Genomic DNA, 23212 nt, shown 5'->3' with positions numbered 1-23212 from the left:
CTCTCCTCCCCCAGAAAATTACAATATAACAACATATTTATCAGTGTCTTTAAGTTGTAGCTTTAGTGAGATTAAAAATATATTTTTAGCCTCATGCTGCAGACAGAACTGTGGACACTGCTACTTCCAAACCCAACCCACCCCCAGGGACAAAAAACAAGAAAACCTTTTACTTCATTTTGCCTCAAAATTAAGACTAAAAAACCTGCTTAGCCGAGAAGCAAAAATGACTGAACATCATTCACAAGAAACCCTAATGTCTCGAGTCTATCCACACTGCAGACAAGCTGCCTTATGCAGTACAGATGCTATTTTTAGCAAGTGATGCAATAGCTGCAAGGGCTCTCCCAGAGCCTTTCATTTAAGAGCCCAAGCCATATTAAAACACGTTACAAGAAACATAATAACCCTCTGCTGTCACCTTCCCATTCTCTGCACCAGCATATTACACACAGAAATAACCCCTTCTGAAGTTATATATTCTAGGAAAGGCTCAAATTTCACACATCAAGTGAAAAAAATATAAGTATACACACATCTATCAGCAAATACACCTGCCCTGCACTGTGTATGACAAAAAGTTACACAACACCGTACAGGGATTTTCTGACCTCTTGATTTTCCAACAGAATATGAAACAGATTGTTGTTGTTGTTTTTTTTTTTGCTGAATTTCAGTGAAGACTTTGAAAAGTCCACAAAGACTGATCCTTCTGAAAGCTATTTCCATTCTTAGAGACCTTTTAAAAAGTGTATAATTGACAACTGTTAAGACACATTTCTGCTGTGTGACTGTTTTAACATCTAAAAGTCCTCTAAACAAGAAGTGTTCCAGAAATACCACAAATACCACAGCTTATTTTTTTTGCCTTTTTTTTTTTTTTTTTAATCTTATCTTTATTTTTAAAGTAGAATAGGGATTTTTCAGCCCTTTGGGTCTGTGGACCCTTTGGGTTTTCCAGCAGCCATGGGGAACCTCTGTACAACAGATTCACACATACCGCTAAGTTTTGCACCAATCCCTTATAAATTGAAATTCCAGCTGCCCCCTCCCCAAAAACAGAGGCACTCCTGAAGTCAAAACTACACAAGCAGCTACTTTTATTTGACTTCTGATCCCCAGGGGGCTATGAGGGAGGAAGACGTAAAGGGTACATAAAAAAAGCACTTACTATTTTGAGTGTGTGGTCACATACTCAATATATTAATAAATCCACAAGCCCAAACCTGCTGCCATGCCGAGTTCAACTCCTTGGCTTACCATACGCAGGGTATATATAGCAGCTCCTACCTGCTATTTCGGACCACCCATTTATCATGGTCTGAGGTAGTCATGGCCAGCACTCCGTGCTCACGAGGAATTCCCCTATATGTATCACATGTGCGTAACAACTCACGTCTAGCTTGGGTTTTGCTGCTTTTGTAGAGCCAAACCTTTGCTCGTGATCCACTTAAACCCTGCAGACCGGCCTGCTGATGTTCCGGGGCCAGGTGATTCTCTAAGCAGCCACACAACAGAAAACAACTCGAGCCTCGGGGCAGTCTGCACCTCCCTCCCCAGGCCAGTTTACACAGTCTGCATTTGGCACCAGCAGCAAACAGATTCAGACCGCAGACCTCATGGATTCTACCTATCTGTGGAAAAAGGAGCATGGCCACAAAGTGAGACTTGGAGAGATCTCACTCAGAAGCCATGTACGGAACAGGGAGTTCAGCTCTTAGAGGTCCTAACTGCTCAGAAATAGAACAGAAATCGAGGCAGGAAGACACCTAGCGATATTTTATTCATTTTGGCTAGAAGCAGCATTAAAACAAGCTGTACGCCGAGAAGTTTGAGCTTGCTCTAGGGACACGGAGGTATGAAAATAAGGGTTCTGCAGAACAGCTCGAGTGGTGACAAGACCAAAGCTTCGGTGCTGCATGTGAAACCCCAACACAGCTGCATGGGGAGCATCACCCAGGGAATTTTATACAGCCCTGCACACAGGGACAAGAAACATTTGCCACGTTGCCATGAAAGCCTGCGGGGCTGCTCCCCTTTCCCCCAGCCCACAGCTCCCCACGCAAGGCCCACGGGACTGTGCTTCGCCTGCAGCTTCAAGGTGAGGTGGTTGACCCCCTGCATCCCTGCTAAATCCACGTGCTTAAAGTGTGGGCTGGAATTGATTCGACAACTCCAGGTGAAAGCCTCCAGCACTTGAATTAGGAAACTGAACTGCAGGATTTAGAACACTAATTAGCCCAGACGGCTCCTGCAAGTAGCACACATTACGTGAGAAGTGATACCTTCTTGTTCTGAGATCTTACTCTATCTTCAGGTAAAAGGTACTGCCTCTCTTCCCACTGAACGGGAAGACCCAAAGTTTCAGGTCAGACTGATCTCCAGCTCCCAAGCACAGACCAGGGCAGACTAGTTCACTTACAGGGCACCTCACACCCTAAACAGGCCCTATTCTTGTTAAAAGTGGAGCCCTCACAGTCACCCTGGAAATAGCTTCTCCTGTTGTCATAGGCAAAGATGGCTTAAGAGCATATTTAGTAGATAATGTGCTGTTAAAGAGATGCAATGGCAACCACAGATAAGAGCTGATGTAGCTGGCAAGCCTTTATTCAGCTGCCAAGATGTTACGAAGACAACTCCTAAAAATATAGAGAAGTAACACAAGTATAATTTCAATTTCTGGAGTCTTTGGAACAGAAGTTACCTAATTATGATGAGAAGCGATCTACTCAAATAGACTGCTCATACAAAAAAAAAAGACAAAGTCTGAAGTTGTTGAAAAGCCATTAAACTTATCTTCAAAAGATACCCTGCCTTTGACAAAAAGCAAGAGGTACCCTGCAATATCTTGCTTAAAGCCTGCATTTTACATCCTAGCTCATGCCCTGATACACAACTGCAGTTTTGCTCAAATTAGAAGTCATCTGATTATCTTGCTTTTGTGCACTGCAGTTCTCCAACAGAGGCTTAAACAAGCTCAAAACCACACCTTTCGGAAAAGTCTTCCTTCTCCGCATTGTCAGAAAGATTACTCAAGTGCTCGCCAGCACCCTCTAGCCCGCAGATTTTGAAGCAGGAACACAGAACCTATGTCTCCTCAATCGAGCAAAAGCTACCATTCATAAAAAGGGGGTCGTGTAGAGCCGAGAGACAAACACACAGCGCTAGAGACCGATCAAATGTGAAGGCTAGTCTCTATTTTTTGGCCTGGGGATATTTATATTGTTCTATCTAAAATGTGATTATTTGGGAATTACGTTCCACAGACATCCCTTTCACCCCACACTCTTGATTACATTTGTTTTAATCATTTCTGTCCACCATTTGGGGGAGGGGGGGGGATGATAACACACCCAGATGAATCAATTTGGAAGGTAACAGCTGCCTCACGAGAAATGCACTCGGTATCTCACCATCAAGCATTAGGGGGAGACGTATGTTAAAGCGATTTAGGAATCGTTGAGTGTTTTATTTGCATCGGCTCTGTCTCGCAATAGGTGCTCGCGTTAAAGACTCAAGGAAGAGCTCGGAAGGCACTCCCTTTCCCCTCCTGTTTCTAAATAAAGCAACAGCCACTGACGCCTTCTATATTTCACTCCGAGCCCTTGAAAACTTGCAGTGTTTTCCCTGGTGGAAAACTCCCAGATTTTCCTATAGAAACGAGGCCGGCAGGAAGCCTCCTGCAATGTCCCAGCCCCAGACGAGGCATCACACCATCTCCCCATGGAGGATTGGAGTCTCCCCACAGAGGATGGGATCGGGGAGGCAGGGGAAGCACCAGTGGGCACTGCATGGGCGGGATGCAGCACGGCGCACGAGGGCCAGCCGCTGTCCTTGTCACACGCCTGGGCCACAGCAGGCATTGCTCCTGCTGAGCAGCCAAGGTTTGGGTGCTCCGAGGTCCTCACCACAACCCTCCCACCTCCGGCCCACTGCCCCCTGCCAAACAACGGGGTCACGGGGCTCTTCAGCTCTTCCCAGCCCCAGCACAGAAAAAAAGGAAGCTCAGAGGAGTTTCCATCCCTCGTCCAAAGAAGCAACACTACAAAAGCACCCACTGACTGCTCTGGAAAGCAGCAGCCATAACAAGTCGGACCCCTCCAGACCCCTCATTGACCCTATGAGCCCCCTGCCCCATCCCTCGTTTTCTGTTCGCTGCCCTTCCACCCGCACACCTCTGGACGCCCTACCCTTGCAGCTCTGTCTCAATTTACGGCAGCTTCGTGATCAGAGCACCTCACAGCTTCCCCAGGGAACGGACACTAGAAGCAGCTTCCAGCAGTACCCCCCACTCCTCTGAATGTGGATGGGGGGCCTGCCCTTGCTCTTCTCTTTTCTGGCCCAAAAGAACCCCCTGGCACCTTTTAGAAGCCAGGCATGAGGAAGAGCACAGGAGGTTGTTCCTACCACCACCTCTGCACAGGCTGACCATGGTATTTCAAGCCCGCTGCCCAGAACCCGTGTGCCTTCCCCAGGACGAGGCCAGGCAGGAAACTAACACGGTACTGAATTAGGGAACACCTTCACCCCAAAAATGACCACCATGGCTAGAGGAAGTAGCTTGTATCAAAGTTATCAAGACACACCATAAAGCAAAGAAATACATCAAATTGTGTCAAGAACATATTGTAATCATTGCCCTTTGGTTACTTTTAATTAAAGAAATAAAATTATTGAAGAATAAGAGCAAGGCTTCAGAGTGCAGAAGACCCACAGCTAGCAAGCCTATGCGTGGGACAGACTGAACATTGAGTTGTGATCAACATCCCTTGCTTACATAAAGTCCTAGCGCTAAAATATATACCAGTTTCCTCATAGTATCTTAAAAAAATATATGTATTTATAAAAACACAATATATTTTTTACTCAAACCTACTTTCCCTATTTTTACAGAATTTGTGCTGAAAGAAAGCAAGTTAAATAAGTTTTAGAACCAAAAAAAACTGTGAGGAGATAAATTCTGTGTTAGTTTATAAGAGACACGGTTTCGATCCAAAGCTTACTAACTGATGGAAACAAGTAAGCCTACACTGGTATGTCACACTAACATTACTCCGAACAAATACACTACTTTCACATGTTGGCAAGGCAATGTTTCCTATCAGAACCTCCACATTTTGCTTTTAACCACCACCAGCGACAGCGTGGAAGTGGCAGATCCAGCTGGGGCGAGATCCCTCCGTAGCGCTGCAGAGCTGGCAGCTTGAAAATCCACCTCTTTCTTTGTAAACCACAAGAGTTTTGTTGAGATGACTTCTGGATGAAAATGGGGGTGAGGGAATTTGTGCAACACCAGAGAACATCAGGATTTCAGTCAACAAAATGAAGGTTTAGATACAGCCTAGCGCAACTGGCACGTCCCCAAGGATGAGGTAAGGGAAGAAGAATCCTGAAACCATGGTGTATGGACTGGCTGCAAGCTTGGCTTCCTGCAAGGCACTCTGCACCTAGCAGATCAATATGAGACCTGGAGTTATCCCAGACGCTGAAAAGGGAAAGAGCTGGTTGGAGCTCACCAGCAAGGCCTCCACAACCACTCGCTACACCCACCAGAGGACACCCTGATGCTCAGGACAGGGCCGAGCAGCAGCACGAGCATGGAGGCCCCCAAATGCACAAACCAGGCGAGAATTGGTGAAAATTGGGAAAGGTGAAGAAACAATCCAGCACATGGAGGATCTTGAGTCAGAGTTTAGGAACTGACACAAAGGTGCGGAGTGTGTGCAGAGCACACGCTGCTGCCCGCCACAGCAACTAGGCAGCCACCACTGAGCGTGAAGAGTGTGCCTCAGCCTGGGCCACAAAGCTGCCTCCCACCTAATTTTGGGACAGACAACTGAGTCACAAGAGACATATGAAGGAACCTGGGGAGAGACAGAAGCAGGGAGGGCACCATAAAAATGAAAAAACAAGGTCAAGAAGCAAAGTGACAGGCACCCTTTTCCTGAGGCTCTGCTTTCCAGGACATCCCATCTCCAGCTTTAAGAGCTGCTACACAAGAGGTCCATTTCAAAACCTGCAGCCAAGCCCCAGGATTTCAGGTTTCACCACCTGCTGCTGAGGGCACAGGAGTAAGTCAGAAGCTCAGCAGAGAAGTCTGCATACAGCTCTTTCCCAGTATTAGCTAGAGAGGGGCTTCTGCTGTGGATCAGATTTCCAGCTCTGCCAATGATTCATCCTGTGGGTGACGGTGTACTGCTCTACTCCCCTAGGAATCAGGGAAGTTGCACAGATTTCATAAAATATTGCGTTAAGGCTAAATAATCAGGAGACAAAAAAACAACAGACTCAAGGTGGAACCCTTTTGCACAATTATACATACAACATGGCCGAACTAAAGAAGCCAAGAAACCCTACTTCTAGCATTTTCATGTATTAATGTACTTAAAATGTTCTGCTTTACTCTAGGAACCCAGGTTTCCTCAAGCCTATCAATAAATGACCAACAGAAGTCATCTGAAGCTATGAGCAGCAACCCTAAACCTGTTCAAGCGAGTGTTTAACACACTCAACATGAGATGCTTTGCCCACGAGCTTCTCTGCTTATGTTCATACCTCGGCCTGCAGAATCACATTTGGCCTTTGGAAGCATTAGGAAAGATTTTCTCACTGTCAGCCCTCCCGCAGCAGGGTGTCCCCAGCCCCACGGACTGGGAGTGACCCTCAGGACTCCCGCTAGCTCAGCACTCCTCACACAGGCACACATTTATCCAGTCACCTCCAACAACCAGCACAGGTCAGGATGCCTGACTGCTGCAGCTACCTGAGGCTCAGCTCCGTGCTACTCTGCACAAAGCAATTTCCTTCCTTCCCACTGTTCAGCTGGGTGCTTCGCATGTCAACTTTCCCAAGGGGAGGGAAGCACACCAGTCAACAAAGTGACATAAAGAAAGTGAAGCAAGTCACTACCCTAGGCCCTTCCTTGCCTAAGCTCTCTAGTTTCAAGGAACAGGTTTGCATTACAGGCATTCCTACCTTAAACCATACAGAAGGTTGAAGGGAATAAGCTAGCTTCAAATTACACAGCTATTCATCCCCTGGGTGAATAACCCCACCAGCATTTCTCCCAGGCTACCAGAGATGGGTGGTCCTTCCTCATTAATGCAAACAGCAGCTGGCCTCTACTCACCACCCCCTTTTTGGGGTGGAGAGACCAAACTAGTGCATTTAAGTCCCTTTCACATGCACCTGTTCCTGCAGCTAACTACAGCCAAGCCCACTCATAGTCTGAGCTAAGCCCCAGTGACATTATTTCGGCGTTGCTGAAGCATTCTGTCCAGGCTTCTCTGGTAAAAAGAAAAGCATATCTCAAAGCAGGGAAATGCGCTGAGTTGAGCTGTGGCGATGCAGCTGAGCGGGGCTGATGCCGTGGGTGGCAGTGGCTGCACATAAGCGTGGGGCTTGAGCAGCAGCCGGCGCAGGCCCAGCAGCGAGCTGCCGGAGCCTGTCCGCAGGGAGGCAGCAGAAGCGGAGCCGGGACGCGGCCGGCTGGGTGCTGAGCTCTGCCCCGTACCCACGCGCACAAAGGAGCGCTTAGCAGGTGTTGAGCAACCCCACCGAGCAGACATTTTAAGCAGGCAGAAACGGCCAAGTGCAAAGTGCACCTAAATGGTGCAATCAAAAAATAAATAAATAAATAACAGAGGCAGCCAAATCCCAGAAACCAGGCTCCAGTACACTTTGCTCCTGTCCACTGTCCAGCAAGCGAGCCAGACCATGTACACCAGCAGGGAGCCCCTCCAAGAGCCGGCCGGGTCCCAGCAGGATCGGTGCACGGCACCAGCTGCAGGGCCTGGAGCACGAGGGTCAGAGCCCTGCTTAGCCGCACACAGGAAAGGCCAGGGAGACGCCGGCAGAAATCACCTAAATTACACACTAGGAGCCAGTCTGATCGCTGGGAGAGAGCTGGGGGATCGGCAACATAGAACAACACATGGCTTTTTCTTCTTTTCCCATTTGCCATATGTGCTAGAGCACAGCCCTTGTGGGAAGCTCAGACAGGATTAGGAGGCTTGCAGCAGATTGTTTCTAGAGGCACATTTTAGTGCAGGAACCCTCCGTAAGCACCTTGCAAACAACCCCACGAGAGCACAGTAACATGCTCCCATCTGCGTGTTGGACTTGGGCTGTCGCGACCAGGAGTTACAAGCAAGCTGCTGTGTTTTCACATGTTTGTAGCATTGCTTTTGGGGCTGACATTGCTTTCTTTCAGACCAGCACAGAAGTGTTTGCAGAGTACCTGTTACTGTGAGCATTACAAAAACAACTCTCGTCACAAATCCAGAGCGCTGAAGATGATAAAGCCCTGACCAAGTGATTTTGCTGAAGCATGAGAGAGAGCCAACCTTCCAGGTGCAGGGAAAAGGGGGAGTGTCACCGAGCCTCTCCTCTCACAGCCTGCAGAGAGCAGTGCAAGCAGTGCTGACACCCACTTTGTTTCCCCAGCCTCATCACACGCTGTGCTGGGCTGGCTGCTTTCATCCACAGCAGCGACTTACGAGGGGGTCTGCCAACTGTCCTTGCACAGCGTGACTGCACTTGTTTGTGCAAGTGATTGAAACTTATCTTTAGAAAACAAAAAAATGTAAACACAAACAAACCACTCAGGTAACAGAGCTTCCTTTCACATAACACTAAGGAGCTTGAAAATGATATTGCTTGCAAAAGCTGTTCAAAGTTATCAACAAGTTACTACCTGTCTAGCACTCTAGTCAGGGCTTAAGTGAACATGCTTTGTATGGACTTCTTAAATCGTCACTAAAGTGATTTATCCCCAGAGTTATTTTCCTATGGTTATCCCAAGAATTTAATGATCGGGGTCTGTTCTGCAATCCACTGTTTCCAGGGCCTACAGGAAGCATATTCGTATAGATGAAATCTCATTCAAACTCTTTACAAGCACAAAATTCAACTTGTCACTTCTTCGCCTTCATATAAGCATCATTCATATTACGTATGATAATAAGATTATTGTTAAGGTCTTTTTAGAGCTTGCTCCTACCCCAGCTTCCTAGTCAACCGGAGCCTGGGAATCACCCAGCACATTCTTGGTTTTTAAAGGACCTGGCTGTTAAGACATCGCTGTCTACCCCACTGCTCATATACCCAGTTACATCTTATTTTTCACATCTTCTTTAGCAGCCCCCTAGAAATCACTGCTTTCAGATGCTGGACCACGCATAGCAAAGCCCAACCCCAGCTCTGTTAGGTAGAAGCCAGCAAGGACAGGTAGAGAGCGATCACCCACCCTCACTGCTGCTGAAGGAAGTGGTTGCTCAGCACTTCCGTAGGAAAAGAACAGCTTAAGACTGAACATGGGGTTTTTGTCTAAAAATAAGTTACAGAAAGACAGAGGCAGTTGCGAGCACCATCCTGATTAATGGTCTCTTCCAAGTTCTTTTTTAAGACATCTAGAGCGAGTTGCCCACATTTGGTTATTTTTGCACATTAATGAATGAACTCCAAGAAGCTAATTAAGGCAGGCTCATCTTTGCGAGCGTTTGTTGGCCCCAATACAACTGTACAGCTGTATTCACCACACGAGCAGGCATCAGCACTAACAGGCACGCTGCAATCACCCTGCGCCTGAGTAGCGTTCAGCTTGGCTTGTGTGGAAGGCGCTGGGGGAAGAAGAGCACGCCTTGTGCTAAGCAGGCCTGAAAAGACAACCAGACTTCTCCTTGGGTGTAATCTGGCCAAGTAAATGGCCAAAATAAACTTTGCCCCCAGTTAACACACCGTTTCTGTTGCAACAAAGGGAAAGCAGAAGTCATTTCTCATTACAAGCTTTGCAATTTTGAACCAGGGAAAAGAAAAGGTAAAGTTTGCTCCCTGGTTGTGAGCAGGAGGCTGGACGGGAGGCCTCCCGAGCTCCCTCTAGGCTGAAGTACCACGGGATCTTGACTTCATTTCACCATTTACTGAAGGGAGAAAGCTTTTTGCTTTTCCTTTCTCCCCCATCTTGCCCAGGAAGAAGAGGAGGCACCATCCCGTGGCACCAGAGGCAGCCAGGAGGGGACGGGGCTCGGGTCCAAGCCCACAGGGCTGCCCGGGAGGGGAAGGTGAGGCACGGCCCTGGCCCTGCTGGGCCACCACAGCGGCTCCTCGGCATCACGCTCACGCCAGGCCTGTTTGGCCGAAGTGCTTCCTAAACAAGGGCGGCGTTGTTCCTGGCTGCTGTCAGCGATTTATAGGGGGAATTACAGCACAGAGCAGCCGGCCACCAACTTTCCCCATACTCCTCACGCCGCGCCCACAGACCTCACGTGGACACAACGCGGGGAGCCCCAAACCCAGCCAGGGGTGAACTCTGCAGAGAGGGGACAAAGAAAAGCTCCCTGCGGGGAGTGGGGGAAGCTTTTGTGGGGCCCTCCTGAGCTGGGCAGGGACCACATCCCACAGCCCCTGGGGAGAACCAGGAGCAGGCGCAATGACCCCAAAGGGGGAGCGCTGGGGGGCAGGGGGGAAGGGGAGTTTCTCCAGGGGGCACTTTCGGCTCCCTGCAGGCGCCCTCCAGCAGGGGCAGCCCCCTGTGGGCAGGAGGGGATCCCCAACCCCACAAATTGACCGTTACCTGCCCCCCAGTGCCTGATAACTCCCCAAAACTGCCCGTTAACCCCCCAAAACTGCCCGATAACCCCCCAAAACCGACCGTTACCTGCCCCCAGTGACCGTAAACCCCCCAAAACCGACTGTTACCCGCCCCCCACCGCCCGTTAGCCCACCCAAACCGCCCGTTAACCCCCCCCCAGTGCCCGATAACCCCCAAAACTGACTGTTAACCCCCAAAAACCGCCCGTTACCCAACCCCACGTGCACGATAACCCCCCCAAACCGACAGTTCCCCGCCCCCCAGTGCCTGATAACCCCCCAAACCGACCGTTACCCCCCCCAAAACCGACGGTTACCCGCCCCCCAGTGCCCGTTAACCCCCCCAAACCGACCGTTAACCCCCCAAACCGCCCGTCACCCACCCCCCAGCGACCGTTAACCCCCCCAAACCGACCGATAACGCCCCAAACCGCCCGTTACCGCCCCCCCCTCACTCACTCACCAGCCCACGCTCCCAGGCCCGGCCCCAGCGCGGCTCTACCGGCGCCGATGCCCCAGACGCGGAGGGCGCCCAGCAGCCCGAGGGCGCCCCGCGCCGCGGCGTAGAGCGCCCCGAGCGCGCCCACCCACCAGAGCAGCCCCGCGGCGGGCAGCATGCCGCCGGCCGCCGCCAGCCCCAATGGGCCCTCCCGGCCACCGCCGCCCCGCAGCCGCCGCCGGGCCCGCCCCCGCTCGGCCGCCATTGGCGGAGCGGCCGCTCGGCCCCCGCCGTCGCCGGGCAACGCCGGCGGCCCCGCCCGCCGCGCCGGCCGGGCGGGGGGAGGCAGCGAGCGGCCGCGCGCCCCCGTACTACTCGCCGCCCCGGCCCCGCGTGGTCGGCAGGGCTCGCGCGCCGCCATTGGTCGGGAGAGGTGGCCGTCAAGGCGGAGCCGCGCCGCGGTTGGCTCGCCGGCGCGGGGGCCTCGCGGGATTGGAGCGTAGGGGAGCCTCTCCTCCCGCCCCCTTTGACGTCATATGAGCCCATTCATAAAATGCTCAGGGCCCCGCCTCGCCCCCGGACGCGGCCCCAGCGCCCCCCCCGCCGCCCCCTGCCCCTGCCTCGGCCCGGTGCCCCCCCCCCCGGCACCCCCAGCCCACCCCCGGCCCTGCTGAGCAGTCCCCGGGGCCTCTCCGCGGTGCCCTTGGGCTGCTGCAGCTGGGGGGGCACCCCCGAGGTGTTTGGGGTGGTCAGCAAGCGCCGCGGGAACAAAAACACGCAGAAAATAAATGGAAACAGGCTCCGTGAGGCTTACCTCTTCTGGTGGTTTTAATGAAAAAAAAAAAGTGCTTTTTACATCTGTTACATAAACATGCGCACACGGTGGGTTTTCACCCAAAAAATACCTATACAAAATAATTACACCATTTTTCCCCAAAAAGCTCACCCCTTGCTACCCCTTTTAGGCCAGCGCCCTTTGTCAGGGCTAAATCCCGCGCCCTACACACGGAAAATTCCCAGAGGCCTCACCAAGTGTGTGCCCCATGTGGCAGCAGCCACGGACAGGACTCGATTACAAGTGCAAATTCGTAGACCTTGCTTAATCTGCGTGGGGAATATCTGCATTTTTCCGTGAACATGTGGGAGCTGGAGAGCAACAAATTTGTTCCAGTAAGAGAGAAGAACACAGATAACCAGAGGGAGAAGCTGGCGTCAGTTCCCGTGGGGGGAACACAGCGCAACTGCAGGTTGTTGGCAAGCACGAGTTCGCTGCGCTCACGCTGCATGGTTGCTCTTTTTCACACAGGAGTTCTCCAACTGCTCGCAGGTTACTGGCACACCACTGATTCTCATTCTCCTGTCTTCCAGAGGACGACACAACGAGGGGACAGGATACTGCAAAAGCATCTGCAAAGAGAAAAGGGACCGGTTCAGTAAGGCTCAGGAAGAGGTCGGCTCCAAGCCAAGACAAACATCAGCTTCAGTGAGGGAGGGAAAGGAACAGTACCACCAGGGTCACCAGAGCATGGAGAACAGCAGTGAACTGGGCAGCTGGCAGCGTATGCAGAGTCTGGAAGAAAGGAGACAGGCACTGGGCAGCCCACAGAAGTGCTGGCTGTCCATGTAGGCTGCATTTAGCACGAGGGTGCTGACACTCACAAAGGGGTCAGAACTTGGGGTGCTATGAAAAGACCTGCTGGCCTCTGTCAGAGCCCACTGTCTTCTCTTACACTGTCTGCTGCCCACGGTCATGTTGGCGTGCTGCTCCCCAGACCTCGTCTGAAAAACCTTCCTGTTGTGGGTCCAGAAAGAACCTGCCCCACTGTTCTCCCAGGGAACCAATAAATCCCTTAACAGAGAAGCACAAATACAGCAAGGCACTCCTCAAAAAAAAAAAAAAAAAAAAAAAAAAAAAAAGTGTTAAAAAATAATAATGGTTATTCAACAGCATTGCCATTTTTTATGCTGTTCTGTTCAGCAAGAAAGGCAGTCCTCTGAGAGGCTTACAGCCTACATTTAGACAAAGATGAGTCACAGCCAGCAGGGAAGGGGACTCACTGGAAGGGAAAGAATTATACAAAGGTCAAGTGAGGGGTTTTAGATCTCTTGCTTACGGTCATCGTACATTCCTGGGGAACGGGCATATCCCCCTTTCCAGGGTTCATCCCGGTCTTCCCACAGACCTGTTCTCACTCCCCACCAGCTGCTGCAGAGCCTAAAGGCGCACCCAGACAGCTGTGCTGATCAAACCCACAGACATTTTGAGTGTACTCACACATCAACATGCACGCACATGTGTATGAGTACCTTGCCAAGGCCCCCGAGATCCATGCTTCCACAGCACCATTTATCAGTCCGGGCATGAAGTCAGATGACTGCAGATGCAATCTGGTTTGGGGTTGCAGTGATGCAAGCGCAAGTCAACCCACAGCCCAGCTACATTGCTCCATCACACGGACGGTGGCCAAGCTCTACAGCAGATCACAAGAGAGATAAAAGAGAATTTAGGAGAACTAAAGGAGCAAGTGCGTGCCTGAGTAAAAAAGCAACAGTAAACAAAAATGAAAATAAGGACGCAGAGCTACAGACAGGAAGAAATCAAAAGATGTGGAGACAGAAAGGAGAAATAGAACAAAGATAAAAGAGCAGCCAATAATTAGAGATATTCAATCATTACTGTCACTATTTCCTAAAACTTTGTGCCATGTGAGTACCTCACAAGCAGTCCCACATCTGGGTGTGATCTCATCCCTGTACCTCACATGTGCCTGCTCTCTCAGCACCAAGGAGAGGCCTTGCTGCAAGCTCCATGGCTGAAAAGCGCTGCCACAGCCACTGCCACCGTCACCACCACTGCCACCACCGCTGCCACCGGCCTCATACACAGGAGGCCGGAGCTGGTGCTCATTCCTCACCCGGCTCTGGTGCCATCCACCCCGCAGGGACACTGAGAAAGGAGCGGGGACCGCCGGTTACCCGGGATGTGTCACTTTTCCTGCCACTGAGAAGAAGTAGAGTCATTTGTTTCACTAAGTGGCGTTCTTGTACCCAGCACTAATTTAATCCCTTTACAAATACGTTTTTCACTCCAGCAAGTCAAGTGCAGCTCTCTCTCCTGTACAGTCATCCTGCTCTTGTGCCTCTGCTACCATTACTCACACACGTCGCAATGAGGCCACATCCAGCATCGGGCCTAGCACTGCAGCGTTTCTCTGCCCAAACCCAGAGCTCTGAATTAAGACACCCTGCCTGAGGGTACGATGCAGCAGAGGAGAGTATCCAACAAGGGGATCCAACCAACCTGGGAATCTGAACAACTCTCTATGTGAACCAGATCTCTCAAGACACTCCAAATATCAGTGAATCCTAACTTGAGGTTGAAGCAAGACACCTTGGCTTGGGATTCCCAGTCCTGAGGCCCCTACTCCACCCCTTACCACTACACCACTTAGGGGTGCAGGGGAGGCTGACAGGGGCCATCTGAGAGGAACAGACAGAAATAGTGACCCAAAGTGCCACAATAAGTAGGCAAACGAGCACCGCTGGTGATGCGAATGTTTCTTTAACCCTACGCTTTTGGCTTCAGTTTCTCTTGGAGGGACAGGAGCCTGCCAACACAAGTCAGAAACACAAGGTCCTTGAAACCAAGTCATCCAGGCTGTGGGGGGTTACCACACCGTGTAACAACTACACATTCATTTTATTTAAGAAAGAATTCTTCTTCCTTAAATAAAACCGAGGCACCAGGAATCCCTAACGCAGAATCCCTTCTGCATTAGGGATTAACATCCCTGATTTCTCAACAACTGATCGCTCCATATAAATGTGCCAATGACAACTGAATAGAAATTAAAGCAAGATAGTTATCTGTGTGTTAACCAGTCAAATCTGGATTGTAAATTTAACATGTCACACAGGTTCACGTGGGTCTTTATGAGAAGATCTGTTCAATTCCTCTTACAACGAACAGAAAACAATAAAAATGACGCTATAAACTTCTAGTACCTTATACAGGGATTTTTTACTTTTACCTACTCTCGATTAACCGGCGAGCTCAGCAGCCTCTCATAAAGCCTCAGTATTCCCCTTTTTGTTGCCATTTTCTGCTCAGAGTTCCCAAAAATTATCGCAACAGAGAGCTCCAGATCCCCTTCTCATGCAACACTGGAAAAGGTTTGAGCAGCACATGGACGTGAAGGTTTTTGGCCCTGTTTTTAGTTTTGGTTTGGGTTGGTTTGTTTTTTAAGTCACCAGCAATGCTGGAAATCAAATAAGTACTTCTGCAAAAGAACTGTACTAGTTGTGCATGCTGCAAGCCCCAGTGCAGAACGCGTTTATTGGAGAGACAGGGTATGGGCCACGGCAACAGAAGATTAACCTTCCTCAATCCTGCAGCCCACTGAAGTGTATTGATTTTGAGCTGAAAATATCATCTGTGGAAACAAAATACTGTGCTCTCATTGTCTAATCCTTGATGTCTCTGCTACCCAGTTTCGCAACTGTAGATAAGTGATACAGATCTTTGTCCACATGAAGTGAACAAAGTTCAGGAATGCGTGTCCCTCACGCCACTGCCAACACGCAATGTCACCTCGCATGATGCGGTCACTTTCAGCCCCAGATGATGGACTACATTTGATAATAAACCTTTGTCTCCTCAACTATAACCTATTATTCACCCACTGCACTGTATTATACACACTCGTCCCTCTTTCACTGGCTCCGTTTGTGGGGTGTAGTGAATGCAGAGCTGTGCCGACAGCCCTCCTCCCACCCCCATGCAATGCCACCAATGTCACCGAGGGGCTCTGTCTAGCACAAGCTGGCTCCGATCTGCGGGACAGGAAACCACACGGCATTTCCTCCCTTCCACAAACCTCCTTTCCCCCTCTCATGCTCCAGCAGCCTAGCTTTGTCACTGTATCCTTCAGAAAAAATCCTTCTTCCTTGAGTGCCTCCTCCGAGATCCATCTGCCAGACAGTATCAAAGGGCAATAAGATGTTGGGGAATTGATAGTATTGCCCCACTTGGACGGGTGAGGTCTGTCTTCTCTAGCTGAAATATTCTTTGTGCACCATGGTGGGACAGCAAAACTCATTTCACGTTCGTATTTTAAATCGAGCTGTCATTTCCCTGAATACCAGAATAAGAATAGTAGCGAGCATTTGGCCTCCTTCCACAGAAACACTTGAGACAGAAATGACCACCTGGAACAAGTGCAAACAATATTTTTATCTCGCTTATTAGTTATTTCGCTTTGATTACATTTCAAGGTAAGTTTCTGCATAAGAAGGCACTGCATAAGAAGTAGCTCCAAGAGATGTCATTTCACTCCTAATATTTTCACAAGTTGGAGAGAGACCGAGGGAATGCCAAACTGCATTTTTCTCTTCTTGCTATTTCTGTTCCTGTAGATGCTGCTATAACAACATCCGACAGCTTTTGTAGCAACTCTACCATCATTTTAGGGGGATCTGAGCTATTTTTTTTTCCCACGGAAGGAGCTTATAGGGAGGCTGATCATTACCTCTCCTTTGTTTTTTCATTCTGAGAATAAGAGGAAGTGCACTACATAATAAGGCAGGAGACACCGTAAAAATGCCCCCATGCAGGAGACCACCTATTCAGGTGGCGTGAATCACCCATACTTGTCTCGATAAACCAGCAAAAGAATGGATTAGTTCTACTCTTAATAACAGTATCAACGCCTTATCTTTAATATTAAAACATTACCTTCTGTTCCTGTTTTGATTTCATTATTGAATAATGTGGATGTAATTACCAGCCTTATTACACGCACGCTTCTCACTAATAAATTCGCTCCTCCGACCAGTTGTATTCCAAAAGGTGCACCACAGCATGAGAGAAGGAAAATAACTGCTGACACGACTGAAAGTGCCTCTTTTTGCAGTGGAAAGACAGCCTTGTAGGATGACATGGGCACATCGGGTCAGAAAATTTCCCTTTGCTGTATTCCTAATGCTGTGTTCCCGGAATTACAGCGGGAAAGACCACGAATTCCTTCTAATGCAAAAAGATCAAGAGAAGAAAAGGAGAAAGCGTTTGCTATGCTGGGTATATATTTCTTTAGAAAATCAAACTGAGGATGGAAGAAAAAAATCTTTCAGGAATCCAAGTTAAATAATGACCAAGAACATTTCATTCCATACTCACAGAATCACTTTACAGTCACATTTCTGCCCTGTAAGCTTCAAGTTTCTCTCTGCAGCTCACACGCTACCATCTATTACAGGGAAAGTGTGCAAGAAACCATTTAGAGATAATATTTCTTTTCATTGTCTTCCCAGTCTTTCATTCCATCTCCTACCAGAAGAGCCTTCCATTTTCACATGACTTGTTCACCTCTAGGGGGATGAAGGAAGTTTAATCTCTATAATCCATTCACTACTCTGTTTCAGCAACTAGAAGAAGTGCCACTGGTAGCACTTAATGCATGTGTTGATGATTAGATTGATTCCATCGGTTAGTTTCCTATTGACCACTGAATGGAAAGTTACCTCCTTAAAACAAATTCTCTCTCTCTCTCAATAACCTGAGACAGTTGTGGGCTGAAAGATAAAATAAGAAAGGATGGCTGAGCAGCGACTGTTTATTTCCCTGCTTTTGGGGAATTTTCCGTATTTCCCAAATAGTGACGTCAGGTAAAAATCTAAAATGTCCACCTGGGCTATGGCAGCCTTGCTCAGAAAGCAATGATCTTAAATTTTAAGGTTCTTCTGTTAATTCTTCACTGCTGCGCTAAGTGCTATGTGTAAAAACTACTGAGTCTAAGAACAAAAGCAGAAAAAAGACACAAGGCCCCAGGTAACATCCCAAGGGAGCTGATTATACATACATTCATGAATGCAATGCTGTCTTGCCCTAGATGACTTCAAGCTTTTCTTTTAAATACTTTCCTAAAAGTTATTCCAAGAAAACGTCTACAAATAGCACATCCAGGGACAAAGAAGTCCTGCAGTGCTGTGCGAGTCCACCTTCAGCCATTATTTGATATCCAAGATGTCCAAAGTGTAGAGAAACTCCAAACGTTGATGTCAGCAGGGTAGAAAGCATGGCTTCTTTTCTGCCAGCACAATTCAAAACATTCAGATGAGAAGTACTTGATAGCGAATGGTTTAGTGGGTGATCCTGGTGGCGGAGGGATGGTTGGACCAGATGACCATGGAGATCTTCTCCCATCGTTATGATTCCATGAATATAACTGAACTATTCTGCTGATGGTAAGGGTCCCAAAGAAAGTAAGAAAAGGAAACCAGGATGACAAAGAACAATGTTTTCAAAATGGGCCCAGTGCAAAAGCACACATCCATCTCACAATCCATTATAAAACAGCACAGGAGACGGGATATCCAGGATTGCTGAGTCAAACTCCCCACTGCTCTGCAGAACCACATGCTGGCATTCTTTTGTGAATTTATCAAACTTCATTTTAAAAGAAATTTAGATTCCTACGTCATTTGAAACCTCTCCAGAATATCTGTGGTCTGATAGTTAGAAATTTATTGTAATTTCCAGCAAACAGTATTCATTATCCCCTTCACATGCATTTTGTCTGAGCTTGCTTACACTAACCTTGAGCTCACATAGCTCTTTTCCTCCCATATATATATCTATGAAACAAAACAAACAAAAAAAAGCACTGTGTAATTGTCAACTTTGGGTCTTTCAGGAAATGGTCTCTCTATTCCTCTTAACATCCATGTAATCCTTTCCTGCATCTGTTCAATCCATCTGTTCGAAACAGTTTATCTGCATGCGGGTGATCAGCTGGGCTCCGGATAAGGTCTCACGAAAACCACACGCTTCAACAATAATATCTTCTGTAGACAGTGGAAGTCCCTCCCGTAATACATTCTAGGATACCACCTTTTTTATTTATTTATTCTCTCAGCCACATCACATTAGCAGTATGCTATCATTCTGCTGCTGACTACTACACCAACTACTAATTCACTGCCAAACTGATGAGCTCTTCCAGGAGAGATTGTGATTAGCTTCTATTTGCATCAGCAAATCCCATCAAATTCTATTAATCTTAGTTTTACTTCGTCTTGTTGGTACATGGATATTCCAATCCCACTCTCTATTGATGCCGTCTCCCAGCTGTGTGTCATGAAATTTCCTCCCTGCACTTCGACATCTGCACAAGGGTCACTAAGGAAAACACTACATAATTTCTGACACAGTCAGACAAACTCAGATTGCAGCCTCCTTTCCATCAGTACATCCTCTTTCCATCTATCATCTCTCAATGCATTCCTAAGTTGCATTACAGTTTCATTAGTCCCAATTTTTTCCATTTTACAAATTTCCCCCCATGGTCCAAAATCACTGTACCTGACAACGAAACGTATTACATCTATTGTATTTTCTCTGTCCTAACATAACATGAAATAACAAGTTATTCTGACACAATCTGTTTTTCCTAAAAATACATTGCATTTCATCACATTTAATTTATCTTTGTCTATTTCATCCTTCAAAACCTGTGGATTATGGCAATGAGATTAGTAAAGGTATTACAAACTGTCCTTCCATTTGGCATCCTCAAGTATTTCCCACCCTTTACATGTAGCTTCCACTATTTATATGGTATTTAAAGTTACACACTTTTAGAAAAAGAATAGATTCTATTTACTGCACTCATGTAATTCCACTGTTACTGAAACAAGTAAACAGAACCCAGTAAAATTATTTTTGGAAGAACTAGAAAAGCAATGGCTCTTTTCTGATGCGAATAGAGTAGGCTATACACTACGAAGCTTAAAATATGTTACAACAGATTATAGACACTGGCGTTTTCTTTCATGGTATTTTATTTTGCTCTGGAATTGCTGATTTTGAATCTCAAATCATCTTCAACAGTTTAACTCTGCAAATCCAAACAACCAGGGTATAAAAAGCAGGCACACAGACTTTTACCACATTTTGTGTAAAACCAAGAGTTTCTTTTGGTAAGTTAAAGGACGTTTGCTCTCCACTAGATCCATACCTTCCCTCAAAAAAAAGCACATTTATTTGCTGAGACTTACGTCCGTCCACATATACTTTAACAGCAATATTACAGATGGTGATTATTGGCAAAATATGATGTACTTTCTGACACAAATACAAACTTCTGCAGTTCCTTGCATGCCTCCTCTCAGTGCTAAACTATAACACATGCGACAGAAAACAAAGCTATAAGGTACTCCCATTTTTCAGGTCATCTCAACACCTCTTTTTTTTTGCACACGATCATTTATTAATTCACTAATAATTTCGTCTTTCTCCCGTGCTTCCAGAGGATTGCTACTACAATAAAACGAAATTGCCTAACACAAACCTTCCCTGTACCATTCCCACGAAGCGTTTCAACATGCCCAGCTTAAGTTCATTAAGCAATACTACGCTGAGATAGCTGCTGGTGCATGCAACAGGATCTTTCAGGATCTCCCTTCTAAGAGCAAAGGGGAAGAGTTAAAGTTCGAGTCCATTTACGATTAGTTCCATATACTTTTATTTCTCTTCCCTTCCCACACAGAAGAAGCTATCTCCAGCTAACGAACGGATTCCCTGAGAACACCAGACTGCTTAACAACCACCTGACCTTGCCCTCTGGGCCTGCTGTTAGTAAAAAAAACAATCCTGTAACATTTTTCCTCCTCGTCCTTCCTCGCCCTACAGCCGAGCCCGGGGCGCTCCGTGCTCTGTCCCCACACAGCTCCAGCTCCCAGGCGCTTCCCTTCCCGCTCGCATCTCGCTCCTTCCCCCTCACACGGCTGCTTTGGCTCAGCCTGTGCCCCCCAAGCAGCCAGGAGCAGCCAGGAGCCGCCCGGTCCCCTCAGGAGACAGCGCGGAGCCCCCCTGCCCCTCGGGCCCGTGCAGCCGGGCCCTGGCGGCCGCCATGTCGGGCGGGCGCGGCCCCGTTCCGCCCGCTCCCGGCATGCCGCGGCGCCTACAACTCCCAGCCGCCCGCCGCCCGCCCGCCGTTAACCCTCTGAGGCGCCGAGGGGGCTCCGCAGCCGCCGCCGGCCCCTCGCTGCCCACCCCGGGCCCCTCTCCCCTCCCGGCGGCCGCCGCTGCCTCATGGCGGGGCCGCTGTCGAGCCCCACACCGGGTCCCGGCTCCTCACGGCCGCCCCCGGCCCGGCCCGGCCCGGCCCGTGGTGGTGGTGGCGGCGGCAGCGCCTCACGGCCCGGCCCGGCCCAGGCGGCCGCCGGGTTCCCGTGCTCCCGGTCCCCGCTGCAGCTCCTGATAACGCTGCCAACCAGTCCTCTCACACTCTTGTTTTGTCCTTTTTTTTCTTTTTTTTTTTTTTCATTTTTTATTTTTTCTACCACTTTTACTTCAAAACACAAATTCTAAGAAGTGAATTAACTCCCAAACAGCCGCAGAGCCCCCCCCCCCCCCCCAACCCCAGAAACTTTGGGACGACATTATGAGTAAAGACTGTGCTGCCCTGCAGAGAAAGTAGTGTGGAAACTCTGTCACACTTTGCCCTCTCCTGCTTCCCATACGCTCCCCATATAGGTGCCCGGTGTACGTATGATTAACACATGCAGCACTTTTCCAACTCCGGTCTGCAAATAAGCATCAAATGATGTGCATGCAAATAACCTCCCGTGAGCTCAAAAAATAACCCACACAGTCAGAATCCATCTCTAAAGTCACAAACTGAAGGGGGGGAGATAATATAAGTTCATTCACAGCACAACCTCCTAGTAAAACTCCCTGGGTTTCACCGGCCCCCCGCCGGAGCTGCCTATCTGCGCCCCGAGACCCCCCAGAACACACAGAGTTCGTGTCCTGGACGTCTCTTTCATCTGTAATATTTTTTTTTTTAAGAAAGCACGATACAGCAAATACAAGTCAAATGGGTCTAATTTGTAGTGCTACAAACTGTAACATGCTCAGACGTGTAACTGCCTGACAGACTACACAGAAACCTGGCTTGTGCTCCAGCCTCTCAAACAAATGCAAATATCCAGAAACATGCTGCTATTTCTCCAAAATTAAAACACCAAGTTAAACAAGCTTACTGCCAGGTTTTTTCATACAAATACTTCTTTTTTTTTTTTTTTTTTTTTTTTTTTTTTAAATAAATCAATACACATTTATTATTTATTTTAGACCACAATCAACAGAGAGGAAAGAAACACATACACATTTTCCTTCCTTCAAAAAAAAAAAAAAAAAAGTATCGATAATAAAAGCACGTATATAGCTGTTTTTTTTTTCAGTTTATTTTTTAGTATCCTGTCCCCTATATCAGCCTTCAAGCCAATAGATTTATCTAGAGAAAACACAATTGGAAAGCCTTTTTATGTTGTACTGTTTTTCAGACACTTACAGGAGGTTTTTAAAGACAATTCACAGTCACGCTATTCCAAATGGCACAAACATAATTATTTAAAAATTATTCCTTACTGTGACAATTTTTACTTTGGTATATTTTTCAAAATTTCCTTGGAAAACACAATCAATGCCCATCCAGGTTAGCGCACCTACACTTTTCCCTCTTTCTCTACATTTTCTCTTCACTAATCAATCACAAACATTTTACAAGTATTCCACGAATATATGACAATGTCTTAAACAGGACAATACCACAAGAGAAATGCTCAAAAACAAACTGAAGGTGTAAATGACCTCCTGCCATATTCCAGACGTACCTACAAAGTCCCTGCTCACTGGTACAGGATTATATGTTCCATTATGAGTTCGGCCTTTTTATATTTTGTACTATTTTAACACCACAAATTTATAGATTTTTAAAATTGGCATGTTAAAAGGGCTTTATTTAAGGATTTCAATGAAAATAGTGTTATGTTTTGTCATATTACCATAATCCTTCTTTTTAAATCACTTAGAATTTCAGTATAACCTAATTAAGTAATTTTAAGTAAGTCTTAACCCAAATACATAGATCTAATAAAAATGTATTTTGCAAACAGGGAAAATGGACTTCTAAAATGGATTCCTCAGGTATGAACAAAAATGCTAAAACATTTTCTACCCACAAACTTTGAGATGGACTATTTCACAGCACTTGCATTTAAAAAACTAAATACTTTTAACAGAAGAAATTTCACCAAATATCAAGCATAATGTTTCATTCCAATTGTATTTGTTTATTCATTTTATATTTAAAAGGAATCCTTCAATTTTCCTTTCCAAAA

At 47.6% G+C, this 23212-nt stretch overlaps 1 protein-coding gene and 1 long non-coding RNA gene across 2 annotated transcripts in view; both read right to left on the bottom strand.

The window, feature by feature from the left end:
- The window catches only part of HSD17B12 (hydroxysteroid 17-beta dehydrogenase 12), a 74703-nt gene extending 63253 nt beyond the window's left edge, over positions 1 to 11450 (bottom strand). The window contains 3 exon segments of the mRNA XM_032188304.1: positions 11054 to 11235; positions 11237 to 11343; positions 11346 to 11450. Coding sequence (XP_032044195.1) covers positions 11054 to 11235; positions 11237 to 11343; positions 11346 to 11450 — 394 coding nt within the window.
- A 389-nt stretch (positions 11451 to 11839) lies between these two features.
- The window catches only part of LOC116490295, a 33442-nt gene continuing 22069 nt past the window's right edge, over positions 11840 to 23212 (bottom strand). Inside the window, exons 3-4 of the long non-coding RNA XR_004253355.1 lie at positions 13337 to 13500; positions 11840 to 12436 (exon numbers count right to left, since the gene is read on the bottom strand). This is a non-coding gene — a long non-coding RNA (uncharacterized LOC116490295). The remainder of the gene's footprint in view (positions 12437 to 13336; positions 13501 to 23212) is intronic.

Source organism: Aythya fuligula, chromosome 5 (assembly GCF_009819795.1).
Source record: "Aythya fuligula isolate bAytFul2 chromosome 5, bAytFul2.pri, whole genome shotgun sequence".
Classification (NCBI taxonomy): Eukaryota; Metazoa; Chordata; class Aves; order Anseriformes; family Anatidae; genus Aythya; species Aythya fuligula.
The sequence above is the reverse complement of the archived record's forward strand: the minus strand, read 5'-3'. Positions and strand labels throughout refer to the sequence as shown.